The 22,641-nt window shown below is 41.0% G+C and overlaps 1 protein-coding gene across 2 annotated transcripts in view; it reads left to right on the top strand.

Moving 5' to 3' along the window:
• ntn1a (netrin 1a) overlaps nt 1–22,641 on the top strand; it is a 58,831-nt gene that overhangs the window by 31,131 nt on the left and 5,059 nt on the right. Inside the window, exons 3-6 of one of the 2 annotated variants that reach the window (XM_034857466.1) lie at nt 2,129–2,317; nt 10,443–10,592; nt 12,813–12,866; nt 20,222–20,296. In XM_034857466.1, coding sequence (XP_034713357.1) covers nt 2,129–2,317; nt 10,443–10,592; nt 12,813–12,866; nt 20,222–20,296 — 468 coding nt within the window. The remainder of the gene's footprint in view (nt 1–2,128; nt 2,318–10,442; nt 10,593–12,812; nt 12,867–20,221; nt 20,297–22,641) is intronic. The other variant, XM_034857473.1, reaches the window with a different exon arrangement.

Genomic DNA, 22,641 nt, shown 5'->3' with positions numbered 1-22,641 from the left:
ACAGCCAACATGTATGCCATCTCTTTTTTCAATATCCAACACGCCTCCCAGGACAACATCTTCATTCTCACCGAGGCTGTGCAGTCCAGTAGGCTTGAATTCCACCTGTTCATTTAGTTAGGGTGTGAAAACATCTTTGTAGTGTAACAGAAACGTGTCTGCAGGTCTAATACCATGCACTGATCCTCCACCGACTGATCTCTACAGTGATCCCTGATACCCTCAGACGGGCACAGAGATAGCTTTCACAAAGTGTGCTCTGAAGGTGTGTTATGCACTTTTATCCCTCACCCTCTTCATATCTAAACAGATTTGTGCGCACACATTTGTTGCTATTAGTGGGTTCCAGGGTTTTTCCAGGGGAGTCAGGGAGGATAGCTCTGGTTTCTGAACACTACGAGTCATGCACTGGGGTAAATCTAGCTAAAGACAACAATGCAAACCTCAGATCTGTCACTTTAAGGTAAAGCACCGCTTATTTCCACAGAAAATAATATTGAAATACCGTCCTCTTGTAGTCTTGTGGAATTAAAAGTCTTGTTTTTTGCATACTAATGCTTGAGACCAACAGTCGGAACAAGACATATCACTAATTAAACCCTGCAGTCCTGCAGGAAAGACACCGAGCCAAGTCACCACTGATAAGGCACAGACCTGCTATTGTGTTTGTGTGTGTGTGTGTGTGTGTGTGTTTGTGTGTGTGTTCTGCATGCGTATATTGTAAATGTATTTAATATGTCAACCATTATATTTTAGGATGTCTATTGTCAGCTGTATGGGGACTACAGCTGAAAATCAGCCATAGAGGCAAAAGCTGCTCCTTTACTGTACAGTTAATTAAGGGGAACTTTCCATGTCATTATAAACTAATATACTAAACTAAACTAATTAGGTCCTTGGAGTGGAGAAAAGGAGCCTCGGGGCCCCCAAACAGACACACACATCCAGAAAAAAAACACACACCGAACAAGCAGACACACACCAGTGAGAAGCCTGGCTGATGGATGCAGAGGGCAGCGAGCGCTCCTCCATTATGATGGGCAGATGATGAAAAGAGCTGTGTGAGGAGGTGGTGCACAACATTACAGACAGATAAACCAACCAGGGGACTCCAGTTGGACCTAAATATTTCCATATGTACACACACAAACAGTACAGTATGTAACCACACACAGTAGAGCCACAAACTGTATCAAAAGTGTTGTTGTTAATAATGCATGAATGCCTCTCTGGTGGTGGTGAAAGATCGGTGGCTCGGACGGCAAACCTTAATGAAGTTAGGCATGTCTGTCTCGTTCCGCCACCAGAGAGTCATGAATAAACATCAGCCGAATAATTAAACTTAGCACTGGCAACTGTACTCATCAGTAAACAAGCGGCAGCGAGGGGTCTCTCGCACATGCTCACAGGGATTTGCAGGGAAGGGAGAAATGTTAATACCAGGCCTTCACTTTCTGTTTAGTACAGTTTAGACTCTGGAGAGCAGGCAATGACCTTGATGAAACAAGCTAGAGAAAGGTAAAGGGAGTGAAGAGTAGAGTGTGTGAGTAAGAGACAGAAATGGGACAACTGAAAAGAGGTAGAAAATGTATGAGGTGTTTGACCTCATTACCAGAGAACTTTCTCACCTTTAACTGACTACAAATACACTCAAAAGGTTAAAAGTATGATAGCGAACAATGGACTTTTTTCCAGTGCTGAGGTCATTATTTAACACCTCAGAACATAATGAAACCTTCTCACACACCTGTAGGGTGCTTATTGACATAAAGGCTTTTTTTTTCATTCATGTCAAATCAGTACAAATAAGGAACAGAATTGACTATTGGAAAAAGGATAATCGGAAACATGACTCTAACCTTGGGTTCAGGTGTTCAAAAATTCTCCAAAAGGTTAAATGCTCTGCTCACCACATGTTTTTTATTGTCATTTGCACAAACCTATCACCTTACTGGTTAAACTCTCAACTCAACTCAATTTCAAACTCGAATGCAGATTCAATGAAACATGGTCATCCTTTATCAACTATTTAATTAGTTTGTTGTAGATAACTGGAATAAATACTGTGACCTATTTGTTCTACACTAAATGTAACCTTTTTGCATCCTTTTTTTTATTTTCTTCACAGCCTGTAACTGCAACCTTCATGCCCGAAGGTGTCGTTTCAACATGGAGCTGTACAAGCTGTCGGGAAGGAAGAGTGGAGGAGTCTGCCTCAACTGTCGCCACAACACGGCTGGACGCCACTGCCACTACTGCAAGGAGGGCTACTACAGAGACCTGTCTAAACCTATCTCCCACAGGAAAGCCTGTAAAGGTACAGTGCCACTTTGGGAAAGATTTAAATGTACATGTTGAACAACCACCAAATATCTTATTTCATTTGAATTTTTTTTTTTTTTTTGAAATATTGCTCTTTGAATTTCATTTCACACTTACATACTTACATACTCAACACCAGCTACTACTGAATGAGATTTTGTAAACCGTTTTAGATTAATCACAGGAAGTGTGTGTGCGTGAGTGTTGGGGAGGCGGGGGGGGGCAGCAGTCTTTTCATTCCTGAGCCTGTCTCGCACTCATCTCGCTCTGTCAGTGGAGATGAGTTGGGGGTCTGTTGGGGTGTGTGGAGGTCGTGGTGGTATGGGGCGGGTCGGGTCTGGGTGTTCCCTCATCGACAGTTGAGTTATTTGGCTTCGTTCAGGGGGGTGGAGGTGAGGTGAGGGGATGACAGGACAAGCAAAACAAACAGAGCGGAGGTGCGAAGTGATCCCCAGTGCAGGTCAAAGATGAATGAACCTAGGAAGATCGGTGGAAGGGCTGCAGGATGGAGAGAGAAGAAGGGGGGGGGCAAAACTGGTTAAGGGGTGGCAAGAGGGTGAAAGATGGAAGACAAGGTAAGGCGAAAAGGAAGAGAGGAGGACAAGAGGAACACACCCCCACGCAGGTGTGTGCTAGATGTATCGCCTGCCATCAGCCCTCACCGTAGCTAATAAGGGTCAAAGAAAGAAAGGAGGAGGAGAAATAGGAGGAAGGAGGGTGATTGAAAAGAGAGGGTATATTTTCCCACCTCTTCTATAGCTGCAGGAAAAGATAACAGAAGCTGAATCCCTGTGCAAACAAGCCCAGAGACACCTCAGAATTGCTCCATATAGATACAGCTTGCACTCACGCACACACACACACACACACACACAGAAATACACGCATACCTGTTTGAGGGTTTCAGAATACTCACTTCCAAAGGGGAAATATTAGCTGCCTGCTGACAGTTTAAGCCTGAGTTTTCTCACATCATTCACCACGTAGTAAATAAATAAACTGAACAATCAGTCAGTATGACAGAAGACATGTCTGAAGAGTAAAACTCTGCAAAAGAATGTTCAGACAAGACAATGATGTGTAAAGATGCATTTGATTAAGTCTCGACTAATATAGTTGATACAGTGGTGTATTTTTCACCTTTCCTCTTTGCATAAACTGCATTTGCCACAATGACACCCTTCATGTTGCTGTAAAAAAATCAGTAATCAAACGATTGCAAATTAACATCACACATGCATAGGGTCTCATTAAATTCCCCACATCCATGTGACCATATCAAACCCATTTCATTCTGTGCATGAACACAAATTTGTAACAAAGCTCTCTGACTAATGCATCCATTCTATTCTTCCCTCCAGCCGCTCATGAGCGATATTTCTAAACTGACATTAACACCTTCCGTGGCTTTGGGCCCATTCTCCTGTTCAGCAGGAATGCAAACATACATTCATCACGACAGGACGTAGTGTATCATTAACCCCTATCCTCCGCTGTGTCTACCACGCTGGCTAACTGTGGAGATTTCTTTTGTTGTTTTTACATCCCTTTTCATGTGTCGGAGACTTGATTCTTTCAGCGTCCCATAACACACTTTTATGGGGTTGGATGCCTCAAGTTCCTGCTGTGGATTTTAACCCAGAATTCTTAAACATGTTTACTTGCACTTGCAGACCAAATAAACAGTTTAAATATACAGAAGACAAAATAATAATGTAGAGCATAAAAGCATAATAGCTACTATTAATGAGAAAGGCCTATACAACAAAGTTTTTATCCTTTTCTTATATTTACATCTGGTACATACCTTAATCCTTTTGAATTAGTAATTGACTGTATTATTTATCATTACCCCACAATTTTCTCTAATGCCTTACACATTTTAGAACTTTGCATTTTCAATCAGATGCAAATGATTAATCCAGCATATTTCCAATGATCATAGGATGCTTTTAATGACTTTTTTATTGCTCACACTGGTGACTTTCTCAGTTTGCCTGCCACTGACATGAGAGCCCTTCGAAGCAAGCAGTCAAAATTTGAGTCTCCAGAAGAGAACAAATGTAGAGCCAAATTAGAGCAGAGCAAAAACCTCAGTTCATGCAATGATAAAACTTTCTTACCATAACTGGAAAACAGCCTCCGTGCATGAGAAATCTGTTGCCACTGATGGAATTACGTGTCATTTAGCTAATGTTTTTATCAAAATGACTTACAATTTCTATATATGTGAGAAGCCTCACACCTCTGGAGCAACTAGGGATTAAGTGGCTTGCTCAGGGACACATTGGTTGATGTATTACAGTTGGAATTGAACCCGGATCGCCCATACCAAAGGCATGTGTCACATCAACTGCGCCATCACCTCCCACAACAATGAATGCATTGATGTTCGGCATCTTTGGTTAAATTAGTCATGAAGTGAAAGTTAAAACAGCAAGTCAAAAGCTGCAAAAAATGCACCTGGTATGGACCTCTGGCATCTGGAGTAAACTGTTCACGTATAGTTCATGTGCAAGTGAATATGTTGGGCTGGATCTGTATTTTATGTCTGTGTCAAACGTTTTGACAACTAGGGCTACTGATTTGGAGCCTCAGCCTCCTTCATGTTCATCTGTCCTCTATGAATGGATTCTGTCTCTATGCAGGCTGGTGCTCTCATATTTCATGACCTTGTCTGGTGCCCTTGCAGAGAGAAACCTGCTGCTAATGTGATGTGTACATGCAATTTTCTTTTACCATAATTACACTGCATTGTGTATTTTATATCAGAAATATCTCTATCTGTATAACTTTCTTTTCAGAGTCACAAGTTTTCTTGTGTTTCTCAACTATCTAAAAGCTCTCTGTGCTTGGCTTCTCGATTGTCAACATTTGCTGTTATTGTTTGAATACATCTTTGCTTATGGGACAAAACGTGGAATCTGAAGATCATTTTTCATTCATTTCATTTGTATTAGTTATAACTGTAATTATTGTTCTGGCAATCACTAAAGTCATTGTCATGACTCATGATACATCATGTAAGCATAATTTAACTTATAGCCCAAAAACAGAATCAGTGTGCTTTATTATGGCTTGGAATTATACAACAATTAAATATAGTCTATAATAGTATTATTGTTATAAAATAATGCTACTCCCATTGGATTATAGCAGGAGTCATGTCATAAACTTATTACACCAGAGTCTCCACTCTAGAAAATATTAAATCTAACTTTTGACTTCTTCACTCTACTGCCTCTCACCAAATTAAAATATAAACACATTTCATCATTATATACAAAAATGACAATTTAATCCATGAAATTTGCCAGAGTTTATATATGTCTCACCTCCCCCAGCTCTGTGTCATCATAAGCAAACACTGTCTAAATTTTACTCAGGTATTCAGTTACATCAAAACAGACTTACAATAAAGGTTCTGTGGTAATTACCCTAACCTCCCAAATGATACGAAGCCTGAACTGCTTCTTTTGCTAGTTAAAACATTTTTGCAAGCTAAATTTGGAAAGTTACAGATAGACTTTAACTGTCATTGCAACACATGCTCTCTCTCTTTTCTCTCTCTCTCTCTTTGTTTCTCTCGTTCCCTCTCTCTCTGTTAATAAACTTAAAGTTACCACACAGCTTTGTCCCTACGTCAAACACCTATGTGTGCTGTCAAAAGTTTTGCTCTGCCAAATTCTCTTACCACATCATAACTCAAGATAATTCAATGGAACGCAAACCGCAGAACTAATTTCTGTCGGCTCCTCAAGCAGCGTGAATGGTTCACTGAAGTGACAGCAATTAAGAGGTTTGGATATTTATTGAACTCACGTAGAGAGAGCCTTTTTGCCGTGCGGCTCTTGGAAGAGAACGGGCACTGTAAGGAGCGCGGGGCAGGCCGAGGAACACAAGATTTTGCATTTATATGCGTAATACAATCCTCCCTGAAAGCAGCTCATTTCCATAGGAGACTATCACAAGTAAAAGAGAGCAACGGCTTATCCACCACAGAGCAAGCTGTGCCGTGTAGCTACATTTACATGTCGAACTGTATAACTGCACCCCCCCATTGAGTAAGAGTGTAAACACAGCCTACATTTCAAGCAGCTCTTGTTTGTATCTTTAACTGTTTGAAGCCTGTGAATAAAACACACTGAAGTGTATTTGACAAAGAAGTGCATAAACTGAAAAAGGTGATGGTGGGATTTGAGAAGACCAAGAAATGCAGGCCTCTGGGTGGTCTTTCAACACTTCTGACATATAACTGAGATAACAAATGTCACTCAGTGATAGCTTTATGTGGATGTTTAATCAGCTGTCTGATATATCTGTTTGGAACCCTGGCATTGATTTTTAAAGTCTTAACTTTATTTTAAAAGGTAAACATTAGTGACTTAAAGAACCCATCTTAATGCAGAGCCTACAACATGTTGAGCAATAATGATAACTACACGAGTGGTCTTTGCCAAATAGTGAGCCTTGCTCTTGAGTAGTCCCCATCAGAGGACCATCTAAACTTAATAAAATCAAGCTTAAGTTTGCGTTGGTTCTGTGACTGTTGGCTTGAATAATTGCATTGGTCAGCTGCATGATGGGGAACATATTTTGCATACAGAGAGTAATTAGGCTTTGATTGAGGGATGGTCTGTTTCAATCAGAAAAACATGCTAAAAAACTACTTCCCTCTCTTCAGCATATGTCTTCCATTGACAAAGTAGGTTTTTTAATAACCACATATAAAATGTTTTTCTGCTTGTGATTTGAAAAATATTGTTTTTTATGACTTCACGTTTAGCTCTGGATTTCCATGGGATGTGTGTGATATCGCCATGTTTTCAATTAGAACAATGCACATGTGCATTGTTGTGCATCAAACACAGTTCACAAAAGAAAATTTTTTGGGCTTGCTGTGCGGCCTTAAGAATGACTGTTCAGGGCCATTGCAGCCTGTTATTATGATCATTTAACCACTACAAAAACACAACAAGCAAGACACACCCTCTACTAGATAAACACGTCATTTAGAGAGTTGTTTATGTATAGTGCAACAACCCAATAACGCTTACTATTTCCGCTCTCCAAAAGATACTGGAGGAGCAGAAACCTGATTATAATAGAACACAGTCTCGGGTAGCTTGGCTTCACACCAGGGCCAACAAATTATTCTTATTGGCACAGAACACACAAACCAAATGAGGGAGAGTTCAAACTTCAAACACCAGCTTTATGGTAAACTATTGGCAGAGTTCAAATTCTCACATTGTGCAATCTCAGACCGAGGCCTGACTGCCTGCCTTTGAAAAAGCCTTCCACTCTTCCCATTAACCAAGCACATTTTTCATTCTTTTATATGCAGCCCTCAGCGCCAAGACCTTCTTTTAGCATTACGAATTCTGTCTTCATCTATGAACATGACAGTTATACAGGGCAAATCCCTTAGATTTAGTTCTATGTTGTTTAGGGAAAGACCACAGATTCCCTCAAAAACACACACCTACACTTTTCATCATGAACTTCTGTCAGTTCTCCTCTCTGGAAGTGTTGGGACAGAAAGGGCCTCTTGTTCTCTTGTCCCCATATCTCCCTGAGCCATCTGTAGTAGCCATGAAGTAGTGCACACAGCCACTTAACCGTTAAGTGGACACACACTTAAATGTGAAACTCTTACTCACACCTCCTGAGTAAGCCAGTCCTTTGGCCAACAGGTGGGTCATCCAGCCAGAGAGTCAGACAATTTGTCATCCAACGGGACAGCAGCTCAGTCAGTCAGCCGTCAAGGACAAAATGGGGTAGAGGAGCAGAGGGAGGCAAAGTTTCCCACATGCAGCCCATGTGCTATGCAACTTGATTTACTGGCAGGCTTGAGGCTCTGAGCTGTGGTTACCAGGAGGACGCTCTTAAAAATATAACCTGAGCTCTCTGAAGCTCCAACCAAAAACGCACTTTGCCCTTCTTTACCTCAAACTCCTCTGACATACTTCTAAATTTACAGGCCTGAAGACGTGCTGCACCGGTCTCCACGCTAGTTTGTTAGGCTTCCTGAGGCTGTGTGTGTGTGTGTGTGTGTGTGTGTGTGAGAGAGAGTGAGTGTGTGTGTGTGTGTGTTTGTGTGTGTGTGTGGGCGTGTGCGGTGTGTGTGTGTGTGTGTGTGTGTGTGTGTGTGTGCGCGCACACTTGTGGATTTTGTTCCTTCTCCCACTGAGCTAGACACAACTAAGCAATGAAAGCGGTGACAGATTGGTCTGATAAAGGTACTAATACACACACATTTAAGGAGGCTTCTCTGAAGTCTGATAAGAAAGGTGAACAGCACACAAGCACTCACTCTCTCTCTCACACATACACACACACAAACACGCACTTACGCACACACACACACGCTGAGAAGAGATAAGAGTAGCAACAGAAGCTGAATCACAGGAAACAGGCAATAGAGATAAAAGTGATGATAGGGGAGAGAGGAGGTAGAATGCTGAAATCCCACATATATGTACTTCACTTATTGAATTGTCTTTTAGTACTTCAGTGGACAAAACAACAACTTTGTTGGGTCCAAATGTTTGAGGTCAATCATAAAGAGCACAGATTTGGTATCACATTGTCACTTTACAGTCTTTTTCCCTGAGGCCTGCCGTAATATGGATCTCCCAGAGAGCATGTCTCTCTCATACGGCTTGGATGAATAACAACCGTATCAACGCTCTAGGTCAAAGTAAATATGAAGAACAAATTACATTATAACTGAAACTTTAGCTTTGTTAAGCATAAAATTCAAACAGAAACAATCTATTCCTACGGTCAGATTACATTATTTAATGTATTGAATTAATTACACGTTACAAACTTTTGATTGTATGCATAATAGTGTTACTATTAATTTAAGCTTGTTTATATACATTTATACATTTTACACTTTCATTTCAAAGCAATGGGCCAAAATGGAGAGATTGTTTTGAAGCTGTATTTTTTGGGGCTGAACAGTCTTTGTGGTTAAAAACGAAACAGACCAAACCACTAAATACCCCCAAAAACCTCAAAGTACATAATTCAGCTTTGCCTTTGATGGCCTTTCAGAGTGACAAGTGACACTACACAGGAAAAAAATCTTTAGGGAGGGGCAGAGAAAGAGCAGAGCCCAACCCTGAAGCTGAGAGTCAACCTCACTGGTTTTCCACGGGAAATAAACTGAAAATACAACACTCATGTGGTGAAAATTATAGTGATGAGAGTTTGGTGACAAACAGAGTTTTAGGCTTTTTAGGTTTTTCACTTAAAGAAATGGGAATGGTGATTGATTATCAAGACTGTTCTGGTCTGGATTAGATTGTCAGGGTTTACTGTACGGACTATTAATTCAACCACTTCTCCTCAACAGAGCCACTACTATTCATATCCAAAAATAGATGAAAAGAAACAACTCTCAGACAACTATTATTTAACACCCATTTTAAACTTGACATGGGTTTGGCTGTGAAATGAATTAAGAGCTTGGATTGGGGCAAGCAATTGGAAGATGATTACATTCCTGAAGCATGTGTGTTCGATAGACCCCCCAGTTTGGGAGGAAGTGTGACAGACGCTTTGGGCTCGGGTTCAAAGCCTGGCATTAATCAGAAACAGACAATCAGGATTATCCTCCATTATTTTATCATTTGGTAAGCATGCACAACCCTTTTTCTTTACCTCACACATACAGCTGCAGTCCCGCCGAGTGCTCACACACTGGCACACACAACAAGGCCCAACAACCAAACTCACACATTTGTGATTGGAGATCATGCTGATACTGCATCTTGGGTGCTTTTGATTAAGGTAGACGTGATAGTTACATGCTAGTTTGCTCATTAGCAAACAACAACAAAATGTCAAAAAAATGTCTGAGGCGGATGAGTTGCTCATTTAGTCGTAATGCCACACTCGCTTCAAAATGAGCGCTGGGGTAAGTTCTGTCTCTCTGTGCACGCCTCCACCTGTCTCTCACCACTCTATTATTGTTGCCTCCACTGCTGTGTACCCACCTGCACTCTCTCTATAGGTAGTATGTGTTTGTATCTCCTCACATGTGTGTGTGTGTGTGTTTGTGTGTGACCACTCACTGTGCCTCTCTTTCTTCCTCTGTTTCCTCACAGCATGTGATTGCCATCCCGTGGGTGCTGCTGGCAAAACCTGTAACCAAACCACAGGACAATGTCCCTGTAAAGACGGCGTGACTGGTATCACGTGCAACCGCTGTGCTAAAGGCTACCAGCAGAGCCGCTCGCCCATTGCCCCCTGCATAAGTACGTGGAACCCAGTCTTTATCATGTCTGCCTCACTTTAGGACTAAGGGAGGGAAACACCAGACTGATGACACACACATGTGCATATTCAAACTCACACACAGTCAACACATAATACAGTATGCTACACACAAAACCACACACTGTAAAAGCAGACTTTTCAGTGTCTGACTGTCGGTTTTCTGGCCAGTAAATAAACACACCATTACACAGCCTCACGGTTATGGTCTCGGCTTGTTGGTCTCTCCATAAATCTGAGTAAAGATACACATTTTTTAACACCAGCATCTCCAAGCTCCAGTGTCTTAGATAGCTTGGGAAGATTTGGGTTGAATTACAAAATCAATCTTGTTCTTAGCATCTAATGACCATTTAATAGCTAAAATATATCCTTGTTTTACAGTCAAAATTAAGAAATAATCTAGCATCGCCTCAGGGAAGACCTGCAGTTGACGATTTAAAGCTGCATTGAATAATAGCCCCATGTCTTGACTCCTATGTCTCATTCTGAAAACGTGTTAATTGGTGCTCTTGTTATTGTATGACATGCTTATGAATACATCTCTTCATGGATTTACATGGTTGAGGTCCAATAAAGAAAAACATGAAATCAACTTATTAGATATCAATGATTCCTGGAAAATGTCAAGTAAGAGCTGATTTGGGAAACATGCAGTGATCACAGTGAGATGGAAATAAAGTCCCTCTCTACAGTATGTGATCAGTAATCTTTACCAGCCCAATGTTACGGCGATAGCGCTTACCAAGTTTCCTTTTAATACAGAGTCATGTTAGGTATTTGACAATGTGAACACCTTCCAGCGCTGTGAGCCATAAATCTACATGAGTCAATTATGAGAAACAGGCTCATTATTTAAACTCGTGGTGGCTGAATACTGATGGAAAATCAACAATGTCAGCAGAGGGAACTATGGGCTTCAGGCGCTATTGTTTTGCCGGCAATTGTTTTTGTTGTCATTATATAGATAGGCCTCATTATGTCCACACAGCAACAACTAGGTCTGCACATCATTCTACAGATTATGATTTATGGTGACATAAAATGTTGTGTACGTTCAGAAAGTAGGAAGCAAATTTGCTCAATCCCAGCTGAGGAAATCAGATTTTACTCAATCAAAAGACTTGATTCTTTCTTTCTTCCCTCATACACACAAAGTCCTTACCTTTGCACAGCTGAAACCACCACCGTTATGCACCTCTTTCTTTGCATGTATCTTTGATACATCTCTGTGGTTTTGTCTTCTGTACAGACGTTTTGATGAGTCCCTTCTGTCCCTGCTGCCCACAATAACAAAAAGGCATTATGTGTGTTTGAAATGTTATGTTGCCGTCCTGCTCCTTTGGAGATAAGAAGGCCGTTCTTCATGCATGGTTTCTGTGAGTGTCAACTTTCTACCCACTTGTGGATACAGGAGTATGAGGGAGGGCTGAGAGAATCAAGTCTTTGGACTATCATACAGCTCTGTTGTAGTTTTTCCCCAGCAGAAGGGTACAGGGGAGGAGGATGAAACAGAGAAAGCAGGTAGATGTTGGTACATTCTTAAAGTCTTAAAAATTAATTTTTGGGAGAATTCATGTCTTTATTAGGCAGACAAGAGCAGAGACATTAAACCAAATTATGGAGCATAAGGATGCAACAGAGCCAGGGATGTTGCAGTAGATGGTCGGTACCATACCAGTTTTGTAAATTATATTTTGAACATCCAAAATCTGATTGGTTTTTGAAACACAGGAATGATGTGTATTGGTCAGATATGGCTTGAAAAAAACAAACATGTATTGAGGAAGATTGGAAAGAACAAGATATAATAAATATTTAATAAAAGAGTGTTAGCAAAAAACCCATTCTGACTGAACTTCACAAAAGCTTTATTTATGTACACATTTCACACTTTGACCGTCAGATACAACTTTTTGTGAATAAAGAAAAAAAAAAAAGCACCTCTTGTCAGTAATTTAGCAAATTTGCAATCTACTATCAACCATAACAAGAGCTTTGAGCAACTCATGTTCCTAATAATGGTATATTTCTTTACAATTATTTAGCCCTAAACCTTTCTTATCAAATGTGCACATTGACACACTGTAACATCATGCATGCACACAAAGGCAAAAATACATTTATGTATGTATGAATGCGTACAATAATAATAAAACTGATCTTTCTTTGCATCTATGTCATGTTTTCTCTGGGAGTAGAGATTCCAGTTGTACCTCCTACAACCCCATCCAGCAGTACAGAGGAACCATCAGGTGAGTACAGCAGAGAGTCAAACATTTACTTTATCTTTTTTTTTATATTCATCTATATGCTGCTGCACATCCATATAAGCACATCTGGCCTGGAGGAAGATTTAGAAAATATTGTGGAAGTATCAATAAATGGTTATTGGAGTTTTTTCAACAGTCCCACGCATCATCACAATAATTTTCCACCAATGTAAAAAATAAACAGACCGCCAGATAAATTAGATCCCTGTTGCCTTCCCCCTTCTTATTAAAGCTTCATGAATATTAAATCCATTAGCAGCAACCCTGGGATGTGCCTCCTTTAATCTCTCACACTTTCACAATTAATCAGTCTAACTGCATCACAGTGGGGTGTTGGTCTAGCGTACAGCATAGGGGCTTGACAGTTTGTTTGATTTGATGATATTTTGTCTCTCCAAAGTTCCTCTCCGTCCAATGCAGTGAAGTGAGGGAAGGACTGATTGAGGTGCACTGGATTTTGTAATTCAGTGTTGGATTCAATAACACTTTTTTCATTTGTTCACCAGATAATTCATGGTTGAAATGATACCATAGTGGGTTTTATTGTCCAATTTTTAAGGACTGGATGTGACACCAGGCTTAGCTGTGGTACATCAAATACTAAAGCTGGATGATACAACCGAAAAACTATATAACAATAAATAGTCAGAGTGGGTTCAGCAATGGTAAATGTAACTATTATTGTGGTAAAACACAAGTGTTTTCATATATATACATAACTATATGTATATATATATATATATGTAAAAATCATATCAGTGCATTATCAGTGCATTATCAGTGCATTATGTCTAATACTGGATCACTTCTGAGTAGTTTGAAAACTTAGAGATTCTGGAATTTGAGTTGATTTATTGCATGAATTGGTTGGATTCTGGCTATATATAAATGGTTGCTGTAGCTCTTTTCAGTTGAATTATATGCAATCTTTTCATTGAAAATTGTGATATGAGTAAACTTGCAACAGTAAGTACTATGTAATGCGGTATAATTCCTACATATGTGAAGCACCAAAACTTGAATCTTGTGCTTCATAAACATAAACAGACATACATGTACAAACCCTGTTGGAATAGGAAAAGGTAATAGGTTCAATGCATTTTGTTATATTGCCGCATGGTGGAAAAAGTTGAGTCATCTGGCTCGCAGCATGTTTGCTCTGTCTCACCCATGAAGTTTCTGGAGGCCTAAGGTATAAGAATATTATGTACTCAATAAAGAGTATAAAGTATAAAGTACTGTAAGTGGATAAGAGGCTCTTGTAGCTGTTATTGGGCCCTAACGTTCCCTGGACAGCTTTGATTGACAACGCTGTCAGGATACTGCTGGTGCCCAACCCTCCTCCACCTCTTTCTTTTATATTTTAGTCTCTTTTCTCTCTCCTCCAGCTCCTTCGTCCCCCTCTGTTTCACGCTTTGTCTCCACATAACACTGTGGGTGGTGCCGAGCTAGAATATCTGGAGTTTCTCTGGGCCCCCTTGTCAGGAAACTGCCAGCTTTTGGGGTGTAGGGAATTTTCCTCACTTTATTGAGGGATTACTGGATAAGTGCGAGATGGACCCTTATTACTTCATCAACATTAAATAAATGAAAGTTGATCAGCATGTTTACTTTTCGGTTTATGTACATAAACACTGACACGTAAAAAAGGCATTTTGGATATTTGTGTTTTATGTGTATGAAAGCTATACCCTTACCTCTCCCTCCAATTTACTGTTATCATGTGAAATATTTGCCTTTGGCTACACCCTGTTTTAAGTCTAAACAGCTTTTTGTAACCCAATTAATTAAGCCATGTCATTGAACTAATGTAAACACAACCTGAAGGAGAGTATGTAATGACTCGGAGCGTGTAGCTATGAATATAACCTAATCACGAAAGAGAGTTCTGGGAGGTTCCCTCTCATATGTACAATGGGCAGCCCGGACAGGTTGAAATCAAGCAGATTGCTAGGTGGAGAACCTTGATGGACATCGTGCATTGACCACGTCAGAATCATGTAGTCGAGGGTCCCACTGGACTACCCGTGCTTAAGGCCCAGAGGACGCATAAATTACCCTCTGAACCTCATCAGAATGTTGCAGAGCAAACACACGCCATGCTCAGCCTGATATTCAAACAGGTATGATATCACCTAATATGGGATTGCAAACAGATGTGGTCATATTATCTAACTATAATTTCCACCCTACTAATGTTACCTGCTGCAGAGAGAGATTAATAGTATAATAGTAATTTCTTTTGTTGTATATTTATTTTATTACAAATACTACATTATATGCTATACATTCATTTAAATTACAATTAATAATAATTATAATAGCATTATTTAAGTAGTAATGGGTGGTTTAGAAGACACGATAACAGAGACGAAAAAAGGCTTGGGAAGTCAAAAACAAGAGGGGTAAATCCAAAATCACAAGAAGAAAAATGGAAAACATAAAGGCAAAAAGAAAGTAGCTTGAGTAGATGGAGGAGTAGGAGGAAACAGTATGAAGGGGAAAAAAGGGAAGAAGATGCAGAAAAAAATATGGAGACTTGTAGGATCAATTAAGACATGTAAAAAGTTCATTTTAAAATAATATAGGCTACAAGTACATATACGTGGAAGAAGTGTCCACACGCGTGTGCATGGGTGTGTGCTTGTACGTGTGATACCAGGGGGTGTTGGGCTGACAGCTGTGAGGCAGGTGTCTTGTTGCGCCACAGTTGTAGGAATGGGCGCGGGGGGGTAGGTGGGGGTTGGGGGTGGAGAGCATGAGGGGAAATGGAGTGGATATTAATTTGTCTCCTGCAGTAGGGCTTTCCCTTCTCTCGACCACACGTAGGGCTGGAATGCATGGAGAATACCCCCGATGGTGTGGCCCAGACAAAACACACATTGTGCTGGTAGGTCACGGATGGTGTGAGTCGCCACTCCCACGGGTCGTGACAGAGACGTCTATGCAGCAACGAAATGTGGAGGAGATTAACCGCTGATGACCTGTGATGGCCGCCTCGGGCCTGTCATGATACAAGATGTGAAAGTAACTAATGATGATGAGGAGGAGGAGAATTGGAATGACGATGATGAGGCTCAAAAGGGTAACAAGGTTCAGTCTCGTATGAGTGTGTGTGCGTGTGTGTGTATGTGTCTTGTCCGAGGCTGGAAGTGATCAGAATCTGTGGCGGACCACTCCTTGTTTTTTTTTGGACATGAGTCTTACTTCACACACCCTGTTCAGTACTTGTTGACTCCAACGCGCTTCACAGTCATGTCAACTTGTGGATCTTATTATGCCACTTAATTGGAGAAGAAATAACGGTAAAATACATTTCTGCAATAAGCAGGGCCAAAAAATAGAAAAGCACCATATCAAATTCTCATTATCAATATTCTATATTAGTTTTTGGTGCCCAAAACGTTTTTTTTAATGGCATGAAAACTTTGGCAGGGTTATTTCCTCTCTTGGTGTCATGCAGCTGACTCATCTGAACCTCCTCATTTACAGTAACAGAAGACGAATCAACACATCGGAACTGATTGCACAAAATGAGATCAGGACTTCTTACAGCCTCTTCTCTGGCCGTTGTCTGTCTATACAAACCATCTTTTACTCTCCGATGATACAATGAGAAAAGAAGTGGGGGACTCCTTCTCTTTCTTTCCTCCTTTTTTTTGTCTCTGTCTTTGCTGGACAGGATCCAAACTCACAGCTCCTGTGAGCAGAAATAAACAGAGCAGTGCAGCACACTGGGCTCCATAATCTAATTACATGCTTTATTTGCTGCAATTTGTTTCTCAATCAGTCTGGTTGAGGGAGAACGCCCTCCTCCTGGGCCGTCATTTACACCTCCTTGTCTCGCTGCTCTAGTGCATCTGATGCCCCCTGTCTCTGTGGCCACGTTCACATTGAGGTTCTATATATCCAGAGTGTGTCTAGATCGAGTTGATATAGATTGGCTGTTCACCACTGGCTTTGAGGGTTATATGTAGCTGTGTAGCTTCAGTCGTTCTCAATCATGTAAAATATTGTTTATGATAAACTCTTTCCTATTTCTTCTGGCTTGATGATTCTTAGGAAGTGTTGGGGAGTTTGATTTAAAAGTCATTTAAAGCAGCAAAGTCATTTTAAGCAGGATTGTCTACTACCATTTTTATATTTAGGGCATGTTTCACTGGTGTACTACCCAACCCAGGCCTAGTTTTGCCTTTGTCTATGGGTACTTTAAAGCTTTGGCTCAAACACATGGAACTGTACAGTACTGTATTCTGTCTTGAAGCAGCTTTAGTAAGAAGCATCCCAAAGAAAACGATTAGCTTAAAGGGTTGTACAGCACTTTGATAGAAGGGGCAAAGGTCCACCTCTCAGTTACGCACTTCTCTGTGCTCTGAAAGGCAGGAAACAAAGCGCTGTAGTAACTACATCTACTCAGAACACCCAAAGCACATTTTAGCTCAGTGCTACAGGACTGCTCCCACTTCCCCTGCTTGTAACGCACGCACAAAGGGAACATTTGTCCTCACCGTAGGGGACTGCCTGGCCCTAAATGGGGATCTCGGGGTGCTCTCAGTGGGGCCCAGAGCTGTGTCTCAGGGGTACACTAATGGGGAACGAAAGGCTATCAAAGGGAAGTATCATGATGGCATCAAGGGGGGGTTATGAGAAAACAAAGCTTCCTTTCCCCAGCTCCCCATTCCAGCATTTACATGGTAATCAGGTGCAGCTCATATAGACTCCTCTATTTCATTTACTTTGCCTATTTTTGTTACTCTCTCTATTTACTACCACCAGCTTCAGCTTATGAGGCAACCAGGTTTTTTTTTGCTGATTTGGGGGTTTTACTTAAAATCACGGTCCTCCTCCTCTTCTTCTTCCCACCCCCCCTGATAAACTTCACTCCTGCCTTCTTCTCTTTTTTTGTCAACCTCTCCACCCCTTCGCTCTCTACCAGTATTCATTCTCCCGCCTCCTTCCCTGCATTTTTTCTTGTCATGGTGTTCCCCAGGCAACCTCATTCAAACAGAGTATAAAGGAGAGCAAAGGCATGGAGCACAGATCTGCTCACAACAATGAAGTTTGTTCATATTCAGGCAGCCTGAAAGCTCAAATCCTTCTTCCACAACCCCATCACTCTCCTCCACTACTACTTGATGTCCATCTATCTGTTCCTCGCTAATTTCTTTTTCTATACGCATCACAACTTGCAACACTGAAGTTTAAACTAAATCAGTACTCTGGATCCGATTTATGCCAGTTGGGAGAGTGCTCAATGAGCAGAAAAGAAGGGAAAACATTTTTTTGTAATGGTATGGCCTCACAGCATATTATTCTTGCCAGCACTGTATGTGGCTGGCAGCGTGACAGCATAGCATGGGGCAATCACTGAAGTTATATACTCTGGATTGCTGGGGGCCAGCCAAGTGGAGGAAGGGATATCTTGTTGCCTCCATAATCTCTTGGTAATCTATCATTAAAAAAATGATGATATCCTCATGGATCTATTTGGACAAGGAACAGGGCTAGTTAAAATCTGCAATGCATGTGTGGCGTAGAACTTGACATAAATAACAGCTTACTTCCAATAACTAAAAAGGAGATACAGTACAGAGTTCCCCTACCTCCGCCACACATAGATTATACAATATTTAATCAAGGCTGTGCTTGATTTTGTTCACAGAAAAACAGCATCTAGCAAATGTTCTGTTTTGAGGTCGTTGCCCGGATGACAGCTCAAGCTCAAATCAACTTTACATACTCACTTACTCAGCCCTTAGAGAGTGTGCATGTACATACTACATGAGTATGAGTGTGCATGCATGCGTGTGTGTGCGTGTCTGTGAGCCATGAGGCGATTTGGGTGACCCTCTGCCTGCGTGGGGTATTTATTTGTTCACGGGTCCAGAGTGGAGACCCCCCTCCCCAAAAAAAGCTCCTCTGCCTACCACTTCATGGATGGCTAATTTTCCCTTCCTGACCTCCCTTTGTGTGGCATTGACCCCCTTCACACCCCCCACCTTCTACTCCCTCAAATAGTTGCCTGTCCTCAGCGTCCCCCCCTCCATGTCCTCAGTGCAATAAATGCTAAAGCTTGACATTGAAGTGATCCCAGGGCTATTTTTTTTCAGGAGATCAGGGGCTGAGGTGACAAGCGAGGTGAGATTTGGGAGGGAGGTGGGGGGTTGCATTGGGTGAAGGGTTGTCTGCACAGGCCTGGCTCATTCCCACAGTCTGACAGGGAGTGAGTGGGTTGATGGCAGCAGTGATTTGTGTTTCTTCTAAACCACTGCTGGTACCATCAGCTCGATTCTGAGGTCCTCACCATCACACATGGAAGATGTAGATGTGGTTAGAAAAGTAAAGTGCCTCCACCACAACCAAAACATGCACCCTTAACAATGCCAGCAGTGGCACCACAGCAGTCCCATTAAACTACACAATGAAGCCAGACAGATGTGCTTCAACCAGTCAGCCAAAAGAACGACTGCCAGAGATGCTGTCATTACAGGCAACCTTTCTTTAAAATTGTAAATGACAGGATCCAAATGGCAGATGTCTGTTTCTGCTGGCATTGATTAGATAGACACTTTATTCATCCCGATGGAAATTTTAAATTGTTTGTTTGTCTTCTTTCTTTCTTTACTAAAAATGCCAGTCCCAAAAACGCAGGATAGGACGGAAATGAAACTGAAGATTGTGCTAATGCAGCTGTCTCTAAGTTTCAAAATTAGAAAATTTGTAAAAGCTCTGCAATAAATGTAAATGAAGACCCAACAGAAGAAAACATTTCAGTCTTATGGAGATTATAAAGTTCATCAAGGATTTTTTTTTTTAACATTAGCACTAATGATATTCCCAGCTCATCAATAATGTGTTTACTATTTACCACCATCTTTACACATGTAAAACATAACATATTTAAATATAAAAAAATTAACATGAATTGAACTTATGAATATTGTTTTCAATTACTTTAGCAATTATTAGTAGTAATAGTAGTAGTAGTATTATTCAATTTAATGTGTAAGTGTATATGATTTCTTTTATCATTTTCAATCCAATTTCTTATTTTGTAACAGATTTTTTATTTGGACTTTTGTCAAAATTTAACAAACAACATTCTTTTTTCTTAACAATTTAACAATGTTTTGTTTTTGAAATTTAAACAGCTCCACCTTGCTTTTTTGTTTTTCATGTTCTGTTTATTGTTTAGTGTGAGAATGTTTTTAGCCAACTTTTAACAAATAATTTGTAACCTTTTAAAAAAAAAACATTTCTAAATGAAATACCATTACAACTGTTTGATTTCTCGCTCTAATTTCCTAACTGTATTCTCTCGCTTCTAATTCTTGCAGACTGTGACTCTTATTGCAAAGCATCTAAAGGCAAACTGAAGATCAACATGAAGAAGTACTGCAAGAAAGATTACGGTGAGTCAACGGACAACACACAGTCCATTTAATGACTTGGATTAACATTTATTTTTACAGGACACCTTAAAAACATGTGGTGTAATGGAAGAAACCCTTTTTTCCATTTTTCACTGACTTGGCTCTGGGTAAAAAACAAGTTTCTTATTCTGCAGGAACAAATACTGTGTGTCAAACTACTTTAGCAGTAGAATCACTGTGCAATTTAAAGCGCTAAATGTTTTAAGTTTGGGATATGCGTATGTTTACTACTGGGATCAGAATACTTCCCATCCCATGCATCCCAGCCCAGCACGTTGCTGGAGAGCTGCTACAGTTTACCGGAGAGGCCTTTCACTGATGGCTTACTCCAGCTTTCTGAGGACAGAGACAAAGGATCATATAAAGACAGCAGAACTTCAAGGAGGAAAAGAGAAGCAGAGAAACAGAAGGAAAGAAGAGGCAGGATAAAAAATATGGTAGAGGTGTGTTTGTAGGGGGGGCATAGACACTGTGATGGACAGTGGGTGCTCTCTAAGAGATCCTCATTAAGGCAGACCACTTCCCCCACAACCCACAACCGAAGCAATTCTCGCTGCATTCCTGTGACCGTCCGTCCGCCACGCCATTCAAGGTGTGGATAAGACGTATGACCTCTCCCCTCTTCCCCTCCCTCTGTCCCCTCCCCTGATTGAAGTTAGGCTGCTGAATCGGTCAACCAAGCAGCAGCATCCTGCAGCATACCTCAGCAGCTTGACAGACAGTCCTGGGCTTTGTTCTCCAGGGATTTGGAGGAGTTAGGGGGTCAGCTTATAGACACCTCCTCTTCCACCAATGCCTGCCTTACCGCTGATGTCGTGAGAAGAGCCTTGCCTCTGAAATATGGATCCATTCATCCCTGAATGTTTCAGCTACATGGCTGTTTGCTTTTCTTTAGTTTGGCCAAAAAGCAATGTTGTTAACCTTAAAACATCCGGTTTAATGTTTAGTTTGAATCTATAGAAATACAGACATACAGAATATTTACGTAACATCTGAATGGTAAAAGCATTTGAGGGAGGAGAGGTATAGAGGTAAAAAGAGACATCAGGATGTCCTGCTGGATAAACTATCACTCACCAAGTCCAGAGTTCCCTCATGTATGTACATCTCAGTTCACAAGAGTGAAGCCAGCGGAGCCTCCCAACTGATTTGGCGTGTGCGCGCCTGCGTGTGTGTGTGCGTGCGTGCATGCGTGTGTGTGTGAAGTGGGGTGGATCTGCTGGTACTGATGGTTGAGATAATACCAAGCAAATATGAATGGACGTTCCTCTTTTGGAACAATGTTTCTGAGGGTAGCTGCAGGATATTTTTATGTGGGAAGCCGAGCATAACGGCAGAAAAGAGGAAAGGCTCCTGAGACAAGAGATAAATTTTATGTATTTTATAGGGACAGTAGGGAAGGGTTTTTCTCATTGTGTGATGGACAGACATGGACAGTAATTATAAACATACAGTGATTTATGTATTAATATGTAAAACAAGAACAGCTAATTAATCAGTCCTGGCTAATTATTACAGTATGTTAATCCTTTCGATTCGTTGTAGGTTTTTAAAGATTATTTTGATTAAATCCTCCTGCCCCCTTTTAGTTTAAAATCCTACATCATCCTCTGTGTAATCCACTTTCTCCTCGCCTTGCCTTCACCAGGAGGGCTTTGTGCTGCCGATGTAAACGAGAAACATTAAGCTTGTTGTCATATCAATGCTCGGCTTACAACAGCATTATTCAAGATTCATAACAGACAAGAACCAGATCGCCGTACAGTATTTACCACACACAAGCTCAGCAAAGCGTATGAAAAGTCAAACACAATGTTACTCTACAGGATAAATTGAGATAGCCATAGCTTTGGACTGTTTTGAAAAGATCAGCAGGGGAGCGGGGCTCCATGCTGTGTAGCGAAGCAATGTTACAAGCTCCTGTGGTCAACATAAAGACGCACATACAGACGCACATAAAGAATCACAGGAGGTAGGAGGGAGTAGGGAGGGGGTAAACATGTCTGATGTCAAGAAAAGCCTGGATATAACTACTCCAGTCATCTCAGTGTACAGTGATTAGTGACAAAACACAGAAAGAAGAGCACCTGGTGGTGCAAGGTGGTGCCAACAACACCATGTCCTACCAGATGAGCAACTGAGTCCCTTTTGACAGGGGACATACAGTACAATTATGGGGAAAATTACGTACAATCACTTGCAGATGTAGGAAAATAAAATGTATAGACAAGATAAGAGTGCATAGAAAATGAAAGTTCAAGAGAGTTGCAAAGTGGGAGGAGGTATTTCATGGGCCCTGGTTCCAGAAGAAAAACTCCCATTAA

Source organism: Etheostoma cragini, chromosome 2, assembly GCF_013103735.1.
Source record: "Etheostoma cragini isolate CJK2018 chromosome 2, CSU_Ecrag_1.0, whole genome shotgun sequence".
NCBI classification, from domain to species: domain Eukaryota; kingdom Metazoa; phylum Chordata; class Actinopteri; order Perciformes; family Percidae; genus Etheostoma; species Etheostoma cragini.
The sequence above is the reverse complement of the archived record's forward strand: the minus strand, read 5'-3'. Positions and strand labels throughout refer to the sequence as shown.